At 41.7% G+C, this 23638-nt stretch overlaps 1 protein-coding gene and 1 long non-coding RNA gene across 2 annotated transcripts in view; both read right to left on the reverse strand.

Annotated features, from left to right (window-relative positions):
- Nucleotides 1-23638, reverse strand: part of LOC309494552 — a 116881-nt gene that overhangs the window by 19686 nt on the left and 73557 nt on the right. The gene's annotated exons all lie outside the window — the stretch shown is intronic.
- On the reverse strand, nucleotides 2493-22773 carry LOC309494662 (growth arrest-specific protein 6-like; the record flags this gene model as incomplete). Its single annotated transcript, XM_082164076.1, has 12 exons — nucleotides 2493-3121; nucleotides 4118-4331; nucleotides 6140-6282; nucleotides 6594-6762; nucleotides 7391-7555; nucleotides 9077-9266; nucleotides 9506-9624; nucleotides 11336-11457; nucleotides 19522-19647; nucleotides 20492-20611; nucleotides 21970-22112; nucleotides 22721-22773. The coding sequence occupies 12 exons, from the start codon at nucleotides 22771-22773 to the stop codon at nucleotides 2970-2972; spliced, it is 1716 nt and encodes a 571-aa protein (XP_082020202.1). The 3' UTR covers nucleotides 2493-2969.

Consider the following 23638-nt stretch of genomic DNA (forward strand, 5'->3'; position numbering starts at 1 on the left):
TCAAAAGATTGTGTCATACATAGCAACGGGGTCAACCCCGCCTCCTTACTAAGATGAAAGTTTTTGTCTTTTCCTTACTCAGAGTTGCTCTCAGATCGGTCCCGAATCGCTTTTAAGCTAAGACTCCTACGTAAAAGTTTTTAAGCTAAATTAAGAGTTTTCTGAGAGGATTCTTAGAATCTTTATGAATACGGGCCCTGATCTTTCATGTTTAACCCTCATCCTTCCCTCGCGGCTCATCATGACCCGAAGCCCTAAAATTATACTTTACAATTATTTTTTGTCCAGAAAGCTTGTTTTATTTCATTTTGATAATATTTTTTTTAATTTTTGATGCGATTTTTTTATTTTATTTATTTTTTATTTATTTTTTAATTGACCTTTAAATAACTAGTTTTGATTAATAAATAATATATAAATAGTAATTTAAGCACATTCCTCACATTCTTTCTACTTAAATTCAAAATATCTCACAATTTCATGCATAACCCTTTTAATTCAGCTCTAAATATCTTACATTGTGTGTCTTTGACCTGTTGTGTAAAATAATAATATAAGATGATATTTCCTGACTCTAGATGGACTTATATCTCTATATGGAGTAAATGAGCTGTTCCTCTGGGTCCTAAAGCCAGTTTCTCTTCAGTGTGCATTCAGATACACATGTAGACATTATACAATCATTTATTGGTAAAGTTTTAGCATTTTTAGTTTGAATTTTGAGCATTGTTAGGTGTTTCTATGTGTACTGAAGCATTCATTCCTAAGGGGGTCAAATTGACCCATGAGAGAAGGATTTGTTACTTTTTTATATTTCAACCACAAAACTCCTCAAATCCATTACATTTTTTGGTTTATTCGTGGTTCAAGTGCGACAAAAGTCCTGGGGTCTCGGACCCCTTCGATGAACACTCAATCTTTAAAAAAATGTAAAAACAATTTCCAGGGAAGGATGAGGGTTAACTCCCTGTTCCTTTGGTGGATCTTCATTGTTTGATCTGTTTTAAACACTGTTGTATTGTGAAATGTGTCCGACTCTAGTCATAACTCAAGCGCACAACACAGTGCTTTAGTCTTCTTCTACGGGAGGATCTAGTCATCAGTCTGAAGAGAATCTTGCTGAGAAAGTTCATGTCGACATGTTTATATCAGATTCCTGAAAAACACACATATGGTTTCATAACAGGTTCCATTAGTTAACATGAATAATTAAAAGTTGGATTTTTATTAACTAATGTAAAAGATTAACTCTTTCCCGGCCACTGACTGAGTTTTCCAGACTATTCCACATCTTCTGAAAGAGTTCAGAATCTCCAGACCAGAAGCAGAAACGAGAGATAGAAGCTTTGCTGACACACATGTAAATTATAACGCGATCATCAAACTTTAACCTTCATTCAGTAATGTTTTGATTTATATGCTGTTGAACCATGAAGAGGAAACGACTGTGAAGCTTTGAGGTGATGATGGACTCAGTGTGTGTGAGAGTGTGTGTGTGTGTGTGTGTGTGTGTGTGTGTGTGTGTGTGAGAGAGAGAGAGTGTGCGTGTGTGGATGGCCTTGATCTACTCCATCTGTGTTTAGGATTATCGTTCTGAATCCCATCTGGACGAAGACTTTGACAAAAACATAATTTTCTCAGCTTTTTGATGAATCTTCCCCACATTCAAGAGTCGATAAAAATAATGCATGAATCTGGAATAAAATGTTTTCTAAAAGCAGAGGCTCTGGTCTTTCTTTCGATATAGTGCATGTTCAGATATTCATACAGAAAATAATTCAACAAAGATGTTTTGTTCCGTTGAAGATGCTGATGGTGTCTGGCAACTTTACTTAAAAAATGCTGGCGGGGAAAGAGTTAATAAATACTGTAACTGGTTAATGTTAATGCATTAACTAATGGGACCTTGTTGTAAAGTGTTGCCTCTTGTTTGTACAAAAATATGAATTGTTTTTTTCTCATGTCCAAAGGCACTTAAAACTTAAATATCCCAATAGATATGATTCTTAATTTATTGTTTTGTTGAAATATTCATGTGGGTTTTTCTTGCACACAAATGATTTTCCCATGTGATTTTGTTTGCAGTATTTGCATTGTCCTCATGTTTTGTCTATTCAGCATATATACAACAACCACTTTTTACCTTATAAAATTCATTTATAATGTCATTGTGTTTTATTTGAAGATAACATCACAGAATGAGAACTTTAAAATATAAACGCCCCAATAGAGGTGTTTTGTAGGACGTCACTGCTGACATCACTTCCTGTCCCTGAAGAAAATGAAATAGCCTCACAAAATATTAAGGTTCAGAAGTTTTTTTTCCCAACAACTGAATATTCTCAAGAAATTTAACTTTTTCTTAAAAAAAGGTATTTGTGAATCCGAACTTTTGTTTTTATGTTTTTTTGAATCCTGTAAGTATCAGAGTAAAGCAAAGTAACACTAGTTACAGCGAGCCACTAAATTTCTGTGGAATTAAAGGACATACATTTTCGTAATAACAACATCCGCCTTTATTTGTTTTCAACAAGCGTTTCAGTCTCACACACAGAGCGAACATGAACGGAATACAAAACAACTTCAACAATAAAAACAAGATTAAAAAACTCAAACGCGGGACTAGAAAAACAACTCAAACCAGTGAAAGAAACGATGATGATGATGATGATGATGATGAAGTTGAGCACCTACATCGAGGCCTTGAAGGCCTATATTGATGAGCTTGGCTGTTTTTTAAATCGTCCTCCTTTAAAAGCATTTTACAGTGGCATATGTACAGATACAGTATTTTCCAGCACACTCTTCAGTAGCTTGTGTTCGATTGGTCTAATGTAAGCGTGTCAGTGAGTAATAATACATCAATATGGCTGTGCTATATGTGCGTGACGCGATTGTGACGAGGATCAGATCCTGATTAAGCGGATCCTCTCGCGGTCGAAAAGCACTTCGATGGCGTTTGGTTTCTGTTATTGCTCTGTGTTCACCAGAGGACAGGAGTGAGAGCGGATGTCGTTGTGCTTGTGTTGGGCTTCGTCCACATCCATCATCTGGCCGTTCACTCGCACGTCCATGCATCCCGTGAAGAAGGCCGACACCGGGGTGGACACCAGAGAAACATCTGCACCAGAAAACAGCATTAGTAAAGCTGCTGTGAAACTATCTATATTGGTAAAAGCGCTGTATATATGAAGGAGACTTGACAAGATTCAGCACATGTCAAGAGTCTGCAGATTCAGAAATAACATAAATAACTTTCAACAGTGCTGGAAATTTAACAGCTCACAGATATTCAACATAATTCATATGTGAGACAGTCTAACAGAAGGACGGACAAAACCAGTCAAATATCAACTGAGTTCATAACTCTGAGTTGTCATATTTTAGTACCATTTTCTAAACTATAGCGAATAAACTGTGATAATGTGAGAAATGTTGAAGGTGTGTGAGTAAATATTGGTTTGACTGTATGAGACTAAAGGCCACATGTGAAGGAACTGGCCAATAAAGAAAGCGGGATCTCAGGGGTCACGTTTTAAGATCATTTCATTGTTGAGTGGGATAAAAAAATAGACAAAATCGCATCGGTATATGTTCAATTTTAATATTAAATTCTGAAATAATTGTAAGTACCGAAAAAAAATATAAACACTAAAAACTTATTTTAGTTCTCGAAAATCATGAATTAGTTCAAATAATTTTTTTAAGCGAAACACATACCGTCATGTGGGAAAAACATGAATTGCATTGGAATAAAACCTGCTGCACGTTTCAGGTGATATGAAACATGATATATTGCAAAAAATAAGATAAGGTTATACACTGCAAAATTATATAATGACATGTGTCTGTCCGATTATTATACACTGAACAAAATTTTAAACGCAACACTTTTGTTTTTGCCCCCATTTTTCATGAGCTGAACTCAAAGATCTAAGACTTTTTCTATGTACACAAAAGGCCTATTTCTCTCAAATATTCTTCACAAATCTGTGTTGAGACTGAGACTGATGTGAGACGAATGAAACTGATTTGAGACCGATATTGATGTGAGGCGAATGAGAGACAGATGTGAGATTGAGACTGATGTGAGACTGAGACTGATGTGAGCCGTTACCTGGGATGCCTCCTATGAAGGTGCTGTATGATGACGTGAGATCGAGAGCGTCTCCATTCTCCCCCAGCTCGATCTGAGCGAGACGCCCGTCCACCTCCAGTACAGTTTCAGAACTGTTCCCGAACACCGTCACGTTCACTGTGTGTGTGTGAGCGTCACACAGGTTCACCGGGACACTGGCCACCACCACATCACCGAACGACACCAGCACGTGCTGTAGGGTCAGAGGTCAGACAGAACATGTCAAACACCATCATCTCATACTCATATACACACACACACACACACACACACACACTCACTAACTCTCACTCACTCTCACTCACTCTCACACTCTCACTCACTCTCACACTCACTCTCACTCACTCTCACTCTCACACTCACTCTCACACACACACACACACACTAACTCTCACTCACTCACACTCACTCTCACTCTCACTCACTCTCACTCACTCTCACACTCACACTCACTCTCACACTCACTCACTCTCTCACACACACACACACACACACACACACACACACACACACACACACACTCACTAACTCTCACTCACTCACACACACTCACTCTCACTCACTCTCACTCACTCTCACTCACTCTCACTCACTCTCACTCACTCTCACTCACTCCCACACTCACACTCACTCTCACACTCACTCTCACACTCACTCTCACACTCACTCTCACATTCACTCTCACACTCACTCTCACACTCACTCTCACACTCACTCTCACTCACTCTCACACTCACTAACACACTCACTCTCACTCTCACACTCACTCTCACTCTCAAACTCACTCACACACTCACTCACTCTCACTAACACACTCACTCACTCACACACACTCACTCTCACACTCACAGGCTTTTGGTCATACCTAGGATATTCAGAACCACCAAAGGAGGGAGAGCATTTTCACATTTGGCTCCAAAACTCTGGAATAGTCTTCCTGATACTGTTCGTTGCTCAGACTCGCTCTCCCAGTTTAAAACTAGATTAAAGTCGCATCTCTTCAGCCAGGCATTCATATAATCCCACAGTTCAAACTACAATCCGGCCTCTAGCTCATAAATGCCAGAGGAGAACTGGCCCCCGACTGAGCCTGGGTTCTCCCAAGGTTTTTTTTTCTCCCTTAGGTCACCTGATGGAGTTTTAGGACACCATTAGGTCACTTGATGGAGTTTTTCGGTTCCTTGCCACTGTTGCCTTTGGCTTGCTCAGTTGGGGATATTTTGGGGATATTTAATTTAATTTTATCAATCAATAAATTCCTCTTGAAACAAACTTCGTTGTATTATTTTAATTTAATACTGTGAAGCTGCTTTGATACAATCTGTATTGTGAAAAGCGCTATACAAATAAACTTGACTTGACTTGACTCACTCACACACACTCACACTCACTCTCACACTCACACTCACACTCACACTCACTCTCACTCTCACACTCACTCTCACTCTCACACTCACTCTCACTCTCACACTCACTCACACTCACTCTCACACTCACTCTCACTCACTCACTCTCACACTCACTAACACACTCACTCTCACACTCACTCACACTCACTCACTCTCACACTCACTCACACACTCACTCACTCTCACTAACACACTCACTCTCACACTCACTCACACTCACTCACACACACTCACTCTCACACTCACTCTCACACTCACTCTCACACTCACACTCACTCACTCTCACACACTCACACTCACTCTCACACACTCTCACACTCACTCTCACGCTCACTCTCACACTCACACACACTCTCTCACTCATTCTCACACTCACTCTCACACTCACTCTCACTCACTCACTCACTCACACTCACTCTTACACACACTCACTCACTCACTCTCACAATCACTCTCACACTCTCACACACTCTCACTCTCTCTCACACTCTCACACACTCACTCTCACACACTCACACACTCACTCTCATACTCTTACTCTCACTCACTCTCACACTCACACACTCACTCTCACACACACACTCACTCTCACCTCTGTCCACTCGAGTGTCCCGGGATGATAGTCTGACAGAGAGATGGAGAACGGGACTTTATCCTGACGGACCAGAGCGAACAGGACCCCGTTAGAGGAGGCGGGGCGCAGGGTCACATGCACACGGAGCGTCTGATCGTCTCCTACGGGAAGCAGGGAGATTATCGTTAACTAAAACTATTATAAAAAAAAAATTACAACAACAAAAACGCATCACACCAATGTTGTTACTGTTAACTTTAATTTTCATTGTTTGTTCATGTTAATCAATGTTAACAAATGGAACCTTGTTGTAAAGTGTTACCACGAAAACTACTAAAAGTGACAAAAACACATAAAAATTACTAAAATGAAAACTGAAAATATAAAATTGAATGAATTTGAAATATGAATAAACACTACAGTAGTACATAAATCAGACTGAGAGCGCCCTGACACACACACACACACACACCGTGGCTGTGGTTGAAGTATGCGAAGCCGTGTCCGGGGTAGAAGGCGCTGTGGTCCTCGACGGCGTAACACTGCATGCGCTCGTTATTCCGGATGGTTTCCTGAATGGACGTGTCCTCACCAGTTAACCAGCGCCAGTCCTTCATACAACCGTCCAGTCGAGGGTTAACCTGTGATCATCAACACACACACACACACACACACACACACACACACACACACACACACACACACACACACACACACCAGTTAACCAGCGCCAGTCCTTCATACAACCGTCCAGTCGAGAGTTAACCTGTGATCATCAACACACACACACACACACACACACACACACCAGTTAACCAGCGCCAGTCCTTCATACAACCGTCCAGTCGAGGCTTAACCTGTGATCATCAACACACACACACACACACACACACACACACACACACACACCAGTTAACCAGATTGATATGAGACTGATGCGAGACCAATGAGAAACATATTATAGACTAGTGAGAGAATGATGTGAGACGTATGTAAAACTAATAAGAGACTAATGTGAGATGAATGAGACTGATGTAAGTAAATAATAATCAAATCAAATGATACCAGACTGGAACCTGAAATCAAATTGTCAATAACAGAACATACAACAGACACATTTAAAACACACACAAAAATAAAAAAGATATATATATATATATGTAGACATTTTAAATGGCATGCATGTACAGTAGTTGCCATCACGTATCAGCTGGTGTGGTCAGTGTACAGTCACAGTTGTCACTGGTGTGTAAGCCGCCCGAGTCTCACCCTGCTGACCAGCCCGTCGTCTCTGAAGGGAACGCCTCCCACCGTCAGGTTGAGCTCATGCATGCCTTTATTCATCGTGAACAGATCCCCGTTCACTGCGATCTTCATCACCGCCTCCCTGTCAATCTTGATGACGAGACTCCGCCCCTGCTCCTCCACTGAGATCTGAGACACACACACACAATCAAGGGAAAGTTTGGTGTGTCACATCAAGCACACATTTTAAACTTTGAAGAGTTGCTATAAACAGCTTTCAGCAGATTTACTTTACTTTTGAATTCATTAAAACATTAAAGAAAACGTGTGACGTTTAATGTCATGAATTTATGAGTTTGGAACTTTCTGCGCCAATTTAAGATCTTTTCAAATGAAGAGTTTTTAAGAACTGCAGAAACCCTGAAAAAGTGATTTAAAGTCTTTAATGACGTGATGCTGTTTTTGTTACTGGATCTATTCATTTACTAACAAAAACATTATTAATGCAATTCACGCAGACAATGACTAGAATAAGTGTTATTTTAGAATAATTGGGATATATTATAGTTAACCCTTGTGCTGCATTAATACAGTGCTATGCATAAGTTCAGATACCCATGCTAAAGTTGACTAAAAAGAGGAATAAAAAAATCATCTTTTGGAAATTGACCTTAATGCCTTAATTGAAAAAATTAGGAAAAATCCAACCTTTAAGGACACCAATTTTCTTTGTGAATGAATAATGTATCGTAAATAAATAAATGTTCTTCCTTAAAATATAGGGTGCATAAGTCTGGACACCCCTATGTTAAATTCCCATAGAGGCAGGCAGATTTTTATTTTTAAAGGCCAGTTACTTCATGGATCCAGGATACTATGCATCCTGATAAAGTTCCCTTGGCCTTTGGAATTAAAATAGCCCCACATCATCACATAGCCTTCACCATACCTAGAGTTTGGCATGGTTTTATTTCAGTTAGCCTAATAGCTGGTTTGATTTGTATTGAGAGATGATCTTATGGAAAGTACTCCATTCCAATTATATTACATATGCAAAATGGAATAATTTTTTTTTTTTTTATCCAAAAAATCACAACTTTGCTAAATTACATACCATTTGCATTAAAACAGCCAAAATGGTCAAAGAAATTAAACTGAAAAGGACAAAAATGTCCCTAATGCAGGACAAGGGTTAATCATATTTTGAATTATAATTTTTTCAATTTTATTTAAAGTCATTTTAAATATGATTATAAAGTTTTTTTTATTAATTTTTATTTCTCTTTAAGTTTTTTTTTTCAATGTTAAACTAAATGAAAATGAGAAATGTTGCAACTAGCTGAAAGATAATTATTTATTTATTTTATTTTATTCAGTTAAGGTTTTATTTTCTTTCAAGTAACAGAAATATTTATACCTGACTAAAATTCATACAGTTTTTAATTTCCAAATAAAAAAATCATATTGACATTTATTGGGATATTTTTTGAAGTTCTGAGAAAGAATCTTTGGAAGCTGAATTTTTTTGAAAGAAAACTTTAAATAGGAATATTATTATTATTATTATGATAGTGTAATAAGAGTTTTGTTGTGAAATACACAAACAGATATGATATTATTTGACTTTTATGACAGGAAATGATGTGGAAGAGAGAACAGGATCAGGATCAGTTGTGTGTTTCAGTCGTGACCCCTGCAGTGACCTCTGACCTTATGCCACTGTCCGTCATTGACCTGCGGGCCGCTGCTCGTCACTCGACTCACGGCTCCGTATTTCAGCTGCAGCTCCAGTTTCCCATGATGCACCACCAGAACAATCCAGGAGCTGTTCAAGTGTCCGCCGGCGAAGAAGATCACGCCCTCGGGGTCGAAGGTCCTGAGGTCAAACTCCGCCGTGAATCTGAGGGGAAACAGCCACTGAAATAATGCATGTTTATGTTTACTAGTGATGGGTCGGTCATGAACGATTCGTTTATTGTGAACGAATCTTTAATATCAATAAAATCGATTCAAGAGAGAATTGCGATGCATTCGTAAAAAATTGCTCGATTCACGATGCATGGATTTATCGTCCCAGCCCTAATGTTTACATGTCTCAGATCATGTGATCCTGTGCATCATGTGATCATCTGTGCTCACCCGGTCTGGACCCTGCGGCGGAAGCGTAATCTGACCACAGGAATCCCGCTGAACATGCGTCCGAGATACAGCGAGCGCGAGTTCCTCCTCATGTCCTGCGGCAGATGAAGCTCGATGGTCTTCAGAAACACACAGAGAGGAAGAAGATCAAAATATGTGCAAATAATCAAACTCAGGATGTGCAAAAGAGCAAAAACTATTGCCATATTGTGCCCTTGTTTTCAGGCTCTACTAGAACAGGTTTTCCTGCGTGAATGTTGATTATGTTCCTCATATTCTCCATTGTTGCGGATCCTCTCTTCCCAGTCTGTCAGTAACGCTCTGTTTACTTCCTGTCTCTATGAAGCCCCTCCTTCTGAAAAGCATACTGTGCTCTGATTGGTCGGCTGGAGCGGTGTGTTGTGATTGGTCGAGCGCTTCGAGTGAGTTTGGGAAATGTCCCGCCCCTTTCCATAACCGCCAGTTTAACACACTACTAACTAACTCAACCAGGCCCCGCCCCTTTATTCTGCATATTGATTATTTAAATGAGGAATATTGTGACGTGTTCGTTCCCGGAAGAAACTCAAGACTACAATGGAGGCGTTTCAGGAGTTCAGGAACACTGACACTCATATAGAGAAGAACTTTCTCTATAGAGAATAAAGTTGATCCAGAATCGAAAAAACTGAATTATTATGAGTTATTAGTTATGATAGTGGCAAAACTAGTCCAGTCTGACACGATCGAGACTCTTGATTCACTTCTGATGAAAGAGTGAAGAAACACTGATACTAAAATCATAAATGAAACTTAAAGTCATTTTCAAAAGACAGAATTGAAAGTAAAACTATTTCATCACCAGTTTAAAGTGAAAGATAAAACTGAAACTTAACATTCAGAATGAAACAAAACTCTTTAAACCTTCGAGGGTGTAAACATGCGAAACTGGGTTTGTTCAGAATACAGCTACACATCTGAAAGAATATGAAATATGAAGCTTATGATCATTCTGACCTTCTATCCTTCATATATGTTTATGTGTGTATGCATATTTATTTGTCCAAGACGTCACAAGGACATTCTGGGATTCAATATCTATTTTAAACATGGAAATAAAGTTTTAGAATATCAAACAATTTAAAAAGAAACATTATGATGCAAATAATAATAATAAATGCTCTAATTCTATGTGACCAATCAAATGTAAATGTAAATGTGAGGACCCCGATATACTCGTGTCATTTTGAATAAAATCAGGCCAAAATGAAATTCATATGGAGTTCGTTTCAGGAGTCTGACACAGTTTCCCAAAGTCAACATTCTGGAAAAGTTTGCTCCGGCAGGGAAACACCTCTGAGCTCCCATTGGTCAGTGTACTGATGATGTAATAGGTGGGTGTGGCTCTGAGGCTCCGCCTTCTTTGAGGTGTCGAGGTCAGACAAACATGAACACGCTGAGTATATCCTTTAGTAAACGAGCATCACTGATCATGTGATATAAATATCCCATCCATGACAGTTTATAGATCTGTGTGTGTGTGTGTGTGTGTGTGTGTGTGTGTGTGTGTGAGAGAGTGTGTGTGTGAGTGTGTGTGTGTGTGTGTGTGTGTGTGTGTGTGTGTGTGTGTGTGTGTGTGAGTGTGTGTGTGTGTGTGTGTGTGTGTGAGAGTGTGTGTGTGTGTGTGTGTGTGTGTGTGTGTGTGTGTGTGTGTGTGTGTGAGTGTGAGTGTGTGTGTGTGTGTGTGTGTGTGTGTGTGTGTGTGTGTGAGAGTGTGTGTCTTTGTGTGTGTGTGTGTGTGTGTGTGTGTGTGTGTGTGTGTGTGTGTGTGTGTGTGTGTGTGTGTGTCACCTCACAGCTCCGGAAATCTGGGCCCAGTCTTTTCCCCTGCCGTCCATCACAGTAGCAGCGGAAACTTCCCGGCGTGTTCACACACTCCTCCTCACACACATGCGTCTCACACTCGTCCACGTCTGACGGGAAAAACGGAAAATTCCCATTTTTAACTCTCATTTATAAACCATAATCTGGAATAAATGAGTTTAACTCTTGACCGGCTCTATGTGTCTTTAATGAGTCAACAGTAAGTGACCTGAAGTGAAACACACACATTATATAATCCTCTTCCTCATGTTTTGGATGATGAAAGATGCTCAAATGGCCTGAACACAAATAAGCAGCATGAATTTCCCTGGTAGGAAACTAAAGTGGATCTGGGGTTATGTAACATGCACACGCTTCCTCAACACTGATGACTGGGAGAAAGTCACAAAAACAGATGAATGTGGGATAATGAGACAGAGACATCCCGTACTGAGACTGAGAGACATTTAACATTTACATTTACATTTACATTTATTCATTTAGCTGACGCTTTTATACAAAGCGACTTACAATTGCTATATATGTCAGAGGTCGCACGCCTCTGGAGCAACTAGGGGTTAAGTGTCTTGCTCAGGGACACATTGGTGTCTCACAGTGGAATCGAACCCGGGTCTCTCACACCAAAGGCATGTGTCTTATCCACTGCGCCACCACCACCCCTGAATTTAAGAGTTCAGCGATGAAGGTCAGGATGAGCGTTATGATGAAATGATCCGTTCCTTCAGACTGCTGCATGATGCTCATTCTTTTATTCAACCGTTCAGTAAATTAGATGTTAATATTGTGGTATATTTTAGACACAGTATTGTCTGTTTTTGCTCAAGTTTGCTAACAAAAATATTACCTATAAAGCCAAAAGCAGAACTGAAGCCAAGAGCAGCGATTCGTTTCCAAATGAATCTGCGTTTCGAACGAATCAGTTGATTGATTCAATGATTCATTCATAAAGAGAGACATTTACTTCACTCCTGAATGAATCAGCCGTTTGAAAGAATCGAATGAATGAATGACTCAATTAGGGGTGTGACGGTTAGTATATAACCGTGAGACCGACGGTTATAGTTGAACACCGTCATTAGAACTCTATAACCGCCAAAACCGTGTTATTAAAATATTTTTTACCAAAAAAATTTATTGTAGAGAATGTTTAAATACTAATTAAAAACAACTGTTAACAGTCTGTGTTATTAATGGTCTACGTCGTTTCCAACTGTATTTGATTGTTTGCCAAGTAGCCCCTGACCGACCGCCAATCATTTGAGATAGAAATAAAAGCTATGACTATGATATAGTGATGTGCCATCATTATGAGATTTATTAAACACATGAAAAACATTTGCAATAATAAACATTAGCAATAAACATTTGCAATAATAAACAACGTATCATTACCGATAACTGATTGTTCAGTTTAATTACACCTTGACTGGCCCCAAACATGTTTGATAAAAGAAACATACACAGTGTGTGTATAGCCTATATGATGTGTATTACATTTTAGCTCAAAAACAATTGTAATAAAAGATAGGATCATAAGATGCGCAATATATCGGGAAACATGGTTTTTACCACTTAATGAAGTTTGGTTTTGTAAATCGTCAGACATGATTTTTACCACTTCATTAAGATTTACTTTGTAGAAAGCCTTTCTTTAAAGCGAATTTCGTTTTGTAAAAATTGTATCTTAATTTAATAAATGTTTCATCAACCAATTGCATGTAGCTTATTTAATAAATAAAAAGCAAATATATCAGACAATATAATAACCGTGACATTGAGGCGCCGGCGCGCCGTGTTCACTTGCATTGCATTGTTAAAAGCCTTTCTTTAAAGCGAATTTCGTTTCGTAAAAATTGTATCTTAATTGAATAAATGTTTCATCAACCAATTGCATGTAGCTTATTTAATAAATAAAAAGCAAATATAGCAAACAATATAATAACCGTGACATTGAGGCGCCGGCGCGCCGTGTTCACTTGCATTGCATTGTTAAAAGCCTTTCTTTAAAGCGAATTTCGTTTTGTACATATTGTATCTTAATTTTAATAAATGTTTCATCAACCAATTGCATGTATTTAATAAATAAAAAGCAAATATAGCAGACAATATAATAACCGTGACATGGAGGCGCCGGCGCGCCACGTTCACTTGCATTGCATTGTGAACTAGAGCGCATCTCATCGTAAATGAATGAAACTCAGCGTAGGCCTATGCCTCATACATTAGCATTAAATATCTTTGCTGTATCCTTTCTAGAACAGAAGGGCTTTCTTGCGGCTCGCATCAGCAGAGCATTGCATCGTCCATAGACCGGGTGCGGCTTTGAAATTTGGTCAAAAAACGTTGGTGCGGAAGATGAGTTTTGTGATGCGGTTGCAGATGAAATAATACCCCATCCGCGTATCTCTTTCGATAACAACATTGAACACTACACAAATATTAAAAAAAATAAATTTAATTTAGGCGATCAGTGTCTGCTCGTTTATTCAAACTAAGTTGTCCTATAGGCTAACAGACGAACGTCGCATAAAAGAAGATATTTTGAAACATTTTGGCAACTGTTTTGGTTACTATTGATCTTCTTTTATGTGCTACAGGAGACAGAAAGTCATTCAAGTTTGAAAAAATGGTGGTTGTTTGATGTAACAAGTTTATGTGTACTAAATTCTCTGCTGAATCAAATAAAATATTTATTTCTAAACCTTCTTTTAGGTTTGCGTTAACCTCCTGTAAACGCACCTACGCTGTAACGCCCTGTAAACGCACCTGCGCGGTAACCTCCTGTAAACGCGTGGTAACGTCCTGTAAACGCACCTGCGCGGTAACGTCCTGTAAACGCGTGGTAACGTCCTGTAAACGCACCTGTGCGGTAACCTCCTGTAAACGTGTGGTAACGTCTTGTAAACGCGTGGTAACGCCCTGTAAACGCGTGGTAACGTCCTGTAAACGCACCTGCGCGGTGACCTCCTGTAAACGCGTGGTAACGCCCTGTAAACGCACCTGCGCGGTAACGTCCTATAAACGCACCTGCGCGGTAACTCCCTGTAAAAGCACCTGCGCGGTAACGCCCTGTAAACGCACCTGCGCGGTAACGCCCTGTAAACGCCCTTGCACTGTAACGTCCTATAAACGCACCTGCACGGTAACTCCCTGTAAACGCACCTCCACTGTAACGCTGTGTAAATGCGGTAACCTCCTGTAAACACACCTGCGCGGTAACGCCCTGTAAACGCACCTCCACTGTAACGCTGTGTAAATGCGGTAACCTCCTGTAAACGCACCTGCGCTGTAACGCCCTGTAAACACACCTGGGCTGTAACGCCCTGTAAACACGGTAACCTCCTGTAAACGCGGTAACCTCCTGTAAACGCAGCTGCGCTGTACGTCCTGTAAACGCGGTAACGTCCTGTAAACGCGGTAACCTCCTGTAAATACACCTGCGCTGTAACGTCCTGTAAACGCACCTGTGCGGTAACTCCCTGTAAACGCGTGGTAACGCCCTGTAAACGCACCTGCGCGGTAACTCCCTGTAAACGCCCTCGCGCTGTAACGTCCTGTAAACGCACCTGCGCGGTAACTCCCTGTAAACGCGTGGTAACGTCCTGTAAACACACCTGCGCGGTGACCTCCTGTAAACGCGTCGCCCTGTAAACGCACCTCCAATGTAACGCTGTGTAAACGCGGTAACCTCCTGTAAACGCACCTGCGCTGTAACGCCCTGTAAACGCACCTGCGCTGTAACGCCCTGTAAACGCACCTGTGCTGTAACGCCCTGTAAACGCACCTGCGCTGTAACGCCCTGTAAACGCGGTAACCTCCTGTAAACGCACCTGCGCTGTAACGCCCTGTAAACGCACCTGCGCTGTAACGCCCTGTAAACGCACCTGGGCTGTAACGCTGTGTAAACGCGGTAACCTCCTGTAAACGCACCTGCGCTGTAACGCCCTGTAAACGCACCTGCGCTGTAACGCCCTGTAAACGCGGTAACCTCCTGTAAACGCACCTGCGCTGTAACGCCCTGTAAACGCGGTAACCTCCTGTAAACGCACATGCGCTGTAACGTCCTGTAAACACGGTAATCTCCTGTAAACGCACCTGCGCTGTAACGTCCTGTAAACACGGTCATCTCCTGTAAACGCACCTGCACTGTAACGCTGTGTAAACGCGGTAACCTCCTGTAAACGCACCTGCGCTGTAACGCCCTGTAAACGCGGTAACCTCCTGTAAACGCACCTGCGCTGTAACGCCCTGTAAACGCACCTGGGCTGTAACGCTGTGTAAACGCGGTAACCTCCTGTAAACGCACCTGCGCTGTAACGCCCTGTAAACGCGGTAACCTCCTGTAAACGCACCTGCGCTGTAACGTCCTGTAAACACGGTAATCTCCTGTAAACGCACCTGCACTGTAACGCCCTGTAAACGCGGTAACCTCCTGTAAACGCACCTGCACTGTAACGCCCTGTAAACACGGTAATCTCCTGTAAACGCACCTGCACTGTAACGCCCTGTAAACGCGGTAACCTCCTGTAAACTCACCTGCGCTGTAACGCCCTGTAAACGCACCTGCACTGTAACGCCCTGTAAACGCGGTAATCTCCTGTAACAGGGTTCTTGCAGGTTTCAGTAAGTCAAATTTAAGACCTTTTTAAGACATTTTAAGACCATAAAGATTGAAATTTAAGACCTACACGACGCATTACCAAATAAATATTCAAATCAAAGAATTCATTTTATTTCAATGAATTCAGTAATTGAAAAAGCATTAATTTAATTTACAGATAAATCACATTAGTAACCTTCCACACCCAACAACGCGTGTCAGAGAAAAGAACAGAATCAGATATAATTTTTTTATAGAAAATTGTACTTTGCATACTATACTGTAAAAAACACATAATTAGTTGATTTTAGTTGATCATAGTTGATCATAACTAAAGATGAAATGGCATGAACATTTAATTTCATGATTATAGTGACAAAAATGATCATGGTTATCACAGAATCCTGTTCAAAAAGTATTAATACTACACAATGAAATCAATTCACCAAGTTTTATGTCGAAAACCAGCAAATAACAAATAAATTTAGCATCAATATGCACTTTTTGTTTACATAAAAATTAAAATAATACCATTAAAAATGAACATTTTTTAAATGTCTTGCATACTAACATGTACAAGTTAAAATAAAGGTTTGACAAAAAAAGTTTTATAAAAAGAATGAGTCAAAAAAGATAAATTACTGACATTTACAATGCACTTTAGCTTATCTTTTATTATTAATAGTAAAATTCGGTCCGATTTTCCCGTGGCGTCTGTCGTTGCTATGCAACCATGCACTGCACTCTCCACAATGACAAAGAAAAATAAGTTTTAGTAGCTAATAGATTTCCACCACCGAAAAACGCTTGCTGTAGCTCTGCTACAAGATTTATTTACGGAGAAGAGAAAAACACTCGTTGTGTTTGGGTGCACCCCCATCCTTCCTGTTGACTGAGCTTTCAGACAGCGCCTGGAAAAAACGAGTGCGTCGCTTCAATTATGAGCACGCTTACCGCACGCCTACATTTGAACAAACTTGAGCGTGCAAAAGACGCGATATGTGAACGTGTGAACGGCCTCTTGGCGAGCGACCTCCAATCAGGCCACGAGCGACTTGTTGGAGAACTCTGCACTAGAGCTCCGCTTTGCAGGCTACGACTCGATACTTTTTTGCTACTTTGTAATAACTTTCTGCGGCCAGCGTTTCTGGAAATAAACGAGGGTAAACCCTTTTTAAGACCTGACTAAATGAAATTTAAGACCGCGGATGAAAATCTGGCTGTTTTTAAGAAGTTTTAAGGCCTTAAATTTAAAGTTTAGAATTTTAGACTTTTTAAGACCCCGCGGGAACCCTGCTGTAAACGCACCTGCGCTGTAACGCCCTGTAAACGCACCTGCACTGTAACGCCCTGTAAACGCGGTAACCTCCTGTAAACGCACCTGCGCTGTAACGTCCTGTAAACACGGTATCTCCTGTAAACGCACCTGCGCTGTAACGCCCTGTAAACGCGGTAACCTCCTGTAAACGCACCTGCGCTGTAACGCCCTGTAAACGCGGTAACCTCCTGTAAACGCACCTGCGCTGTAACGCCCTGTAAACGCGGTAACCTCCTGTAAACGCACCTGCGCTGTAACGCCCTGTAAACGCGGTAACCTCCTGTAAACGCACCTGCGCTGTAACGCCCTGTAAACGCGGTAACCTCCTGTAAACGCACCTGCGCTGTAACGCCCTGTAAACGCGGTAACCTCCTGTAAACGCACCTGCGCTGTAACGCCCTGTAAACGCGGTAACCTCCTGTAAACGCACCTGCGCTGTAACGCCCTGTAAACGCGGTAACCTCCTGTAAACGCACCTGCGCTGTAACGTCCTGTAAACACGGTAATCTCCTGTAAACGCACCTGCACTGTAACGTCCTGTAAGCACGGTAATCTCCTGTAAACGCACCTGCACTGCAACGCCCTGTAAACGCGGTAATCTCCTGTAAACGCACTTGCGCTGTAACGCTGTGCCAACGCTGTAACCTCCTGTAAACGCACCTGCGCTGTAACGCCCTGTAAACGCACCTGGGCTGTAACGCCCTGTAAACACGGTAACCTCCTGTAAACGCACCTGCGCTGTAACGCCCTGTAAACGCACCTGGGCTGTAACGCCCTGTAAACGCGGTAACCTCCTGTAAACGCAACTGCGCTGTAACGCCCTGTAAACGCACCTGGGCTGTAACGTCCTGTAAACACGGTAACCTCCTGTAAACGCACCTGCGCTGTAACGCCCTGTAAACGCACCTGGGCTGTAACGTCCTGTAAACGCGGTAACCTCCTGTAAACGCAACTGCGCTGTAACGTCCTGTAAACACGGTAACCTCCTGTAAACGCACCTGCGCTGTAACGCCCTGTAAACGCACCTGGGCTGTAACGCCCTGTAAACGCGGTAACCTCCTGTAAACGCAACTGCGCTGTAACGTCCTGTAAACACGGTAACCTCCTGTAAACGCACCTGCGCTGTAACGCCCTGTAAACGCACCTGGGCTGTAACGCCCTGTAAACGCGGTAACCTCCTGTAAACGCACCTGGGCTGTAACGTCCTGTAAACACGGTAACCTCCTGTAAACGCACCTGCGCTGTAACGCCCTGTAAACGCACCTGCGCTGTAACGCCCTGTAAACGCACCTGGGCTGTAACGCCCTGTAAACGCGGTAACCTCCTGTAAACGCAACTGCGCTGTAACGCCCTGTAAACGCACCTGCACTGTAACGTCCTGTAAACACGGTAATCTCCTGTAAACGCACCTGCACTGTAACGTCCTGTAAACACGGTAATCTCCTGTAAACGCACCTGCACTGCAACGCCCTGTAAACGCGGTAATCTCCTGTAAACGCACTTGCGCTGTAACGCTGTGCCAACGCGGTAACCTCCTGTAAACGCACCTGCGCTGTAACGCCCTGTAAACGCACCTGGGCTGTAACGCCCTGTAAACACGGTAACCTCCTGTAAACGCACCTGCGCTGTAACGCCCTGTAAACGCAGCTGCGCTGTAACGCCCCGTAAACGCACCTGGGCTGTAACGCCCTGTAAACGCGGTAACCTCCTGTAAACGCACTTGCGCTGTAACGCTGTGCCAACGCGGTAACCTCCTGTAAACGCACCTGCGCTGTAACGCCCTGTAAACGCACCTGGGCTGTAACGCCCTGTAAACACGGTAACCTCCTGTAAACGCACCTGCGCTGTAACGCCCTGTAAACGCACCTGGGCTGTAACGCCCTGTAAACACGGTAACCTCCTGTAAACGCACCTGCGCTGTAACGCCCTGTAAACGCACCTGGGCTGTAACGCCCTGTAAACGCGGTAACCTCCTGTAAACGCAACTGCGCTGTAACGTCCTGTAAACGCGGTAACGTCCTGTAAACGCGGTAACCTCCTGTAAACGCACCTGGGCTGTAACGCCCTGTAAACGCGGTAACCTCCTGTAAACGCACCTGGGCTGTAACGCCCTGTAAACACGGTAACCTCCTGTAAACGCACCTGCACTGTAACCTCCTGTAAACACGGTAACCTCCTGTAAACGCACCTGCACTGTAACCTCCTGTAAACGCGGTAACCTCCTGTAAAACGCACCTGCGCAGCTCCTGCTGTGGTTGTCGTAGACGAAGCCCTCGTCACACAGGCAGTCGTAGCTCCCGATGAGGTTGGAGCAGCGCGCGCTTCCACACACATCTGGAGTCTCCACACACTCATTTACATCTGTGAGGAAAACCAGGATTGCAAATTATAAACTTCGGAATTGCAAGAAAGTCAGTCAGAACTGCGAGGTAAAAAAATCACAAGTACCTTTTTTTAAAAATTATATGGCAGAAACAAGCTTCCATAAGAAAGTGTAATTTCATTAAAAAGTTTAGAGAATTAAAAAAAATTCTAATAAATCAATTCTAAAAATATTGAATTTTTAACAATTAAATAAAAATGTTAATATTTTTTTTAATTAGTGGCGTCAAATCAATCAATCGCCATTATTCGCATCTAACATAATTTTTTTTAATATATATATGTGTGTGTATGTATGTGAGTGTGTGTGTGTGAGTGTAAGTGTGAGTGTGTGTGTGTGTGTGTGTGTGTGTGTGTGTGTGTGTGTGTAAGTGTGAGTGTGTGTGTGTGAGTGAGTGAGTGAGTGTGTGTGTGTGTGTGTGTGTGTGTGTGTGTGTGTGTGTGTGTGTGTGTGTGTGTGTGTGTGTGTGTGTGTGTGTGAGTGTGTTTTATATTAGATGTGATTATTTATCTCGATTAATCGATTTGACAGCACTAATTAAAATATCTCAAATTAAATATCTATTCATTAAAACAAGTAAAAAAATATTTGAGTAATGGCTAAATAATGGTTGCTAGGGTTGTTGCCACACTGCTCTGCTGTCGGAAAAAATTATAATGTAACATAACAGAAACTAAACATTTTCCAAATATAATTTTGCTCAGAGGATAAAAGGATGGAAACTCCAGCTTACAGTTTGACCTACAGGAATGAAAATATGAAAATCTACAGGAATAATTGGTTCTGTATGTTTGTTTGAACACTGAATCCTCCGTTTCTCACCCACACACGCGTGGTGACCCGACAGCCGGTAACCGTGACGACAGGAGCACCGGTAACTGCCCATGGTGTTGTTACACTCGTGCTCACACTCTCCGTTCCCTCTGCTGCACTCGTCCACATCTGCCAATCACAAACACACACGCGCACCGTTAGCCAATCAGGAGGAGCTCGGGACTCAGAGCCTGCCATGTGATTGGATGGGCGGAGTCTCAGGAACACAGAGGCTCAGTGTCGGGCAGAAACTGGCCACTCTTTCCTTTGAGCACTCAAACTCTCCAACTCTGCTAACGTGTTGAACATGAAATATGAAACTATACAGTAAAGACGTGAAGAAGACGGTAATGAATGCGGTTTGATGAGTCACAGAACTAGACTCAAACTCTCCATCTCTGCTAAGGTTTGGAATATGGAATATGAAACCATACAGTATAAAGAAGGTGTTCAGATACTGTCCGCATTTTCTTTATCGTTTTGAATAAATTAGTGCTGGGCAATGATTAATCACATCCAAAATAAAAGTTTGTGTTTACATAATGGACGATGACATCACGGTTTTCTCAGGAGCAACTATAAATATATCAAATTAACTAAATTAATAACTTTTTTACAACAAAAATTAACTTACTTAAAGGTATAGCGGAGGATCTTTCCAAATTTTAGATAAGACCCGCCCTCTCCACTTTTTGAAAAGTTTGATTGATTCACCAGAATGATTGACAATTAGGAGGACCAATAGTATAGGTTACCCACCAGGAAGTAAAACATCCTCCGCTATACCTTTAAGCTGGACTGTGACGCTATTTTCTTCTGGAAAAAAACTTTGTTGCATTATTTTCCTGTTATCTCTGTAAAGCTGCTTTGAAACTCTGTACTGTAAAAAGCGCTGTATAAATACAGTGGGGAGAACAAGTATTTGATACACTGCCGATTTTGCAGGTTTTCCCACTTACAAAGCATATAGAAGTCTGTAATTTTTATCACAGGTACTCTTCAACTGTGAGAGACGGAATCTAAAAATGCAGTTACAGGTAATGAGTGGAGAACAGGAGGGCTTCTTAAAGAAAAACTAACAGGTCTGTGAGAGCCGGAATTCTTACTGGTTGGTAGGTGATCAAATACTTCTGTCATGCAATAAAATGCTAATTAATTACTTAAAAATCATACAATGTGATTTTCTGGATTTTAGATTCCGTCACTCACAGTTGACGAGTACCTATGATAAAAATCGTTGCCCAGCACTATTATTATTATTATTATTATAATAGTGAAAAAAGGTGCTTTAGATTTTTTAAAATGTTCTTCACACTAAGAAAAATTTTTATTTTTAGAACTGATCACTGAAAGGTTCTTCGGGGAACTAGAGATGGTTCTTTTGGCATCATTGTGAAAACCGTTAATAAACGATTAATCTAGAATAAACGAATAACTCCAGAACGATGTGCGTCGTCATCTTTATCCTGGTTGTCGTGTGTTCGTACCTTTCTGACAGCTGACGCCGCTCCAGCCGGTGAAACAGTGGCAGAGGAACTCGCCCTTCTTGTCCTCGCAGCGCACCGTCCCGTAGGGATTGCAGGGGTTCGGGGAACACTGGTCAGGAATATCTGCGGGAGAGAACGAGGAACTCTTTCAGATTCTGTAGTGTAATCAGGGTTTGAAATGAACACCCGTTAACAAACGCGTGTAATGATCAGCCGTGGCGGGGAACGCTGACGAATCACGAGTGTTGTTATTATGTTTACTCACTTTGCTGGGAAGTTCGTGGAGGACAAATCAGTGCAGATTTAGCGCAAATACTCGTGAGTCCTCATGATATATTAAATACAGTATTGCTCATAATCTGCTCATATCTGCTGACTTGAACACACTCGTCACTACACTACACACAACGACACGCTTGTTCATTTGCATTGAAGCAATAGTGAAGATTAAAAAGCATTCGGTGAACAGAAAAGACATTGTTATTTTCCAGCATCCTACAGTTTCTGATGTTCTCTGTCCTGTATTGATCTGTCATCTAAAACACATTATGGTGAAGAGGATGAGGATGGAAGAGGAAGAGAGGAGATGCTGGATGGCAGGGTTTAGTTTGAATAAGAAATTAATGTATGAAATCAAAATTTTATAATATATATAACGTACTTAATCTGGTTATTTTCTTTTCTTTTTTTCTTTTTTTTGGGGCTAGTAGAAGTTCTGAATGGCCGGTGAGTGAAAAAGTTCATTTCAAACCCTGAATGTGACGCATAAGAGCGTTTCTGAAGCCCAAAGTGGGCCGTCGCCATCTTGAGCTTTTAAAAGGAAATGTCACTGAGATGTCCTTCACTGATACACATCACCCCCCAAAAAACTCATTTCAACCTCTTTGAACCTCTTTATAATCTCAGAGCGGCGGATACTGATTGTGCTCGGCGAGAAACTCTGTTTTATTCTCTTCAATCATCATCGCCTCAGATCGCTTCAGCCCATCAGACTGACGTGAAACAGATGTTCTGAAATAAGGACATTACTGAGGGGAATTTAAGGGGAATTAAACTGAAGAGAGAATGTAAACAAACGGATGACGTGGTTGATAGTTCAATTCGTTTAATTCATAGACTGTAAAAAAATATGTTCGTAGTGTTCGTGACGTCACCCGTAGTGTTTCTGAAGAGCGTTTTTGAAGCCCCAAAGTGGGCGGAGCCGGCCGTCGCCATCTTGGCCGCGCGTCACTCCCGGATAACCGGAAATGTGCAGCGAGGCGGATTAGCTGAGGTGACGTGACGCTAACAGACAGCAGACAAACGGCTAGTAGTGACATCAGCGGCAATCCACCTGTCACTCAAGTGGCCACGCCCTTATTTATGCAGAACTTTAAGGCTTTATATAATTTAAACGGATGAGTTATAAAAATATTCACCCCCTCACAGTCGTCATGAAGGGCAAGATTAGCTTTATAGACCAAAACCACTTTTTGCACCAGACAGTAAACATGTTTTATTCTGCTGTAAAGTTGGGCATATTAACATGGAGGTCTATGGGATTGAGTCTCTTCTGCAGCCGGCCTCTAGTGGCCAGTGGATGAACTGCAGTTTAAGTCACTCAGTGTTGGATTGAAGGTTGCCGCTTGCATGAAATCTATTTCTATGCAACAGCTAACGTTAGTTAACC

This window comes from Leuciscus leuciscus (assembly GCF_965113295.1).
Source record: "Leuciscus leuciscus genome assembly, chromosome: 3".
Lineage (NCBI taxonomy): Eukaryota > Metazoa > Chordata > Actinopteri > Cypriniformes > Leuciscidae > Leuciscus > Leuciscus leuciscus.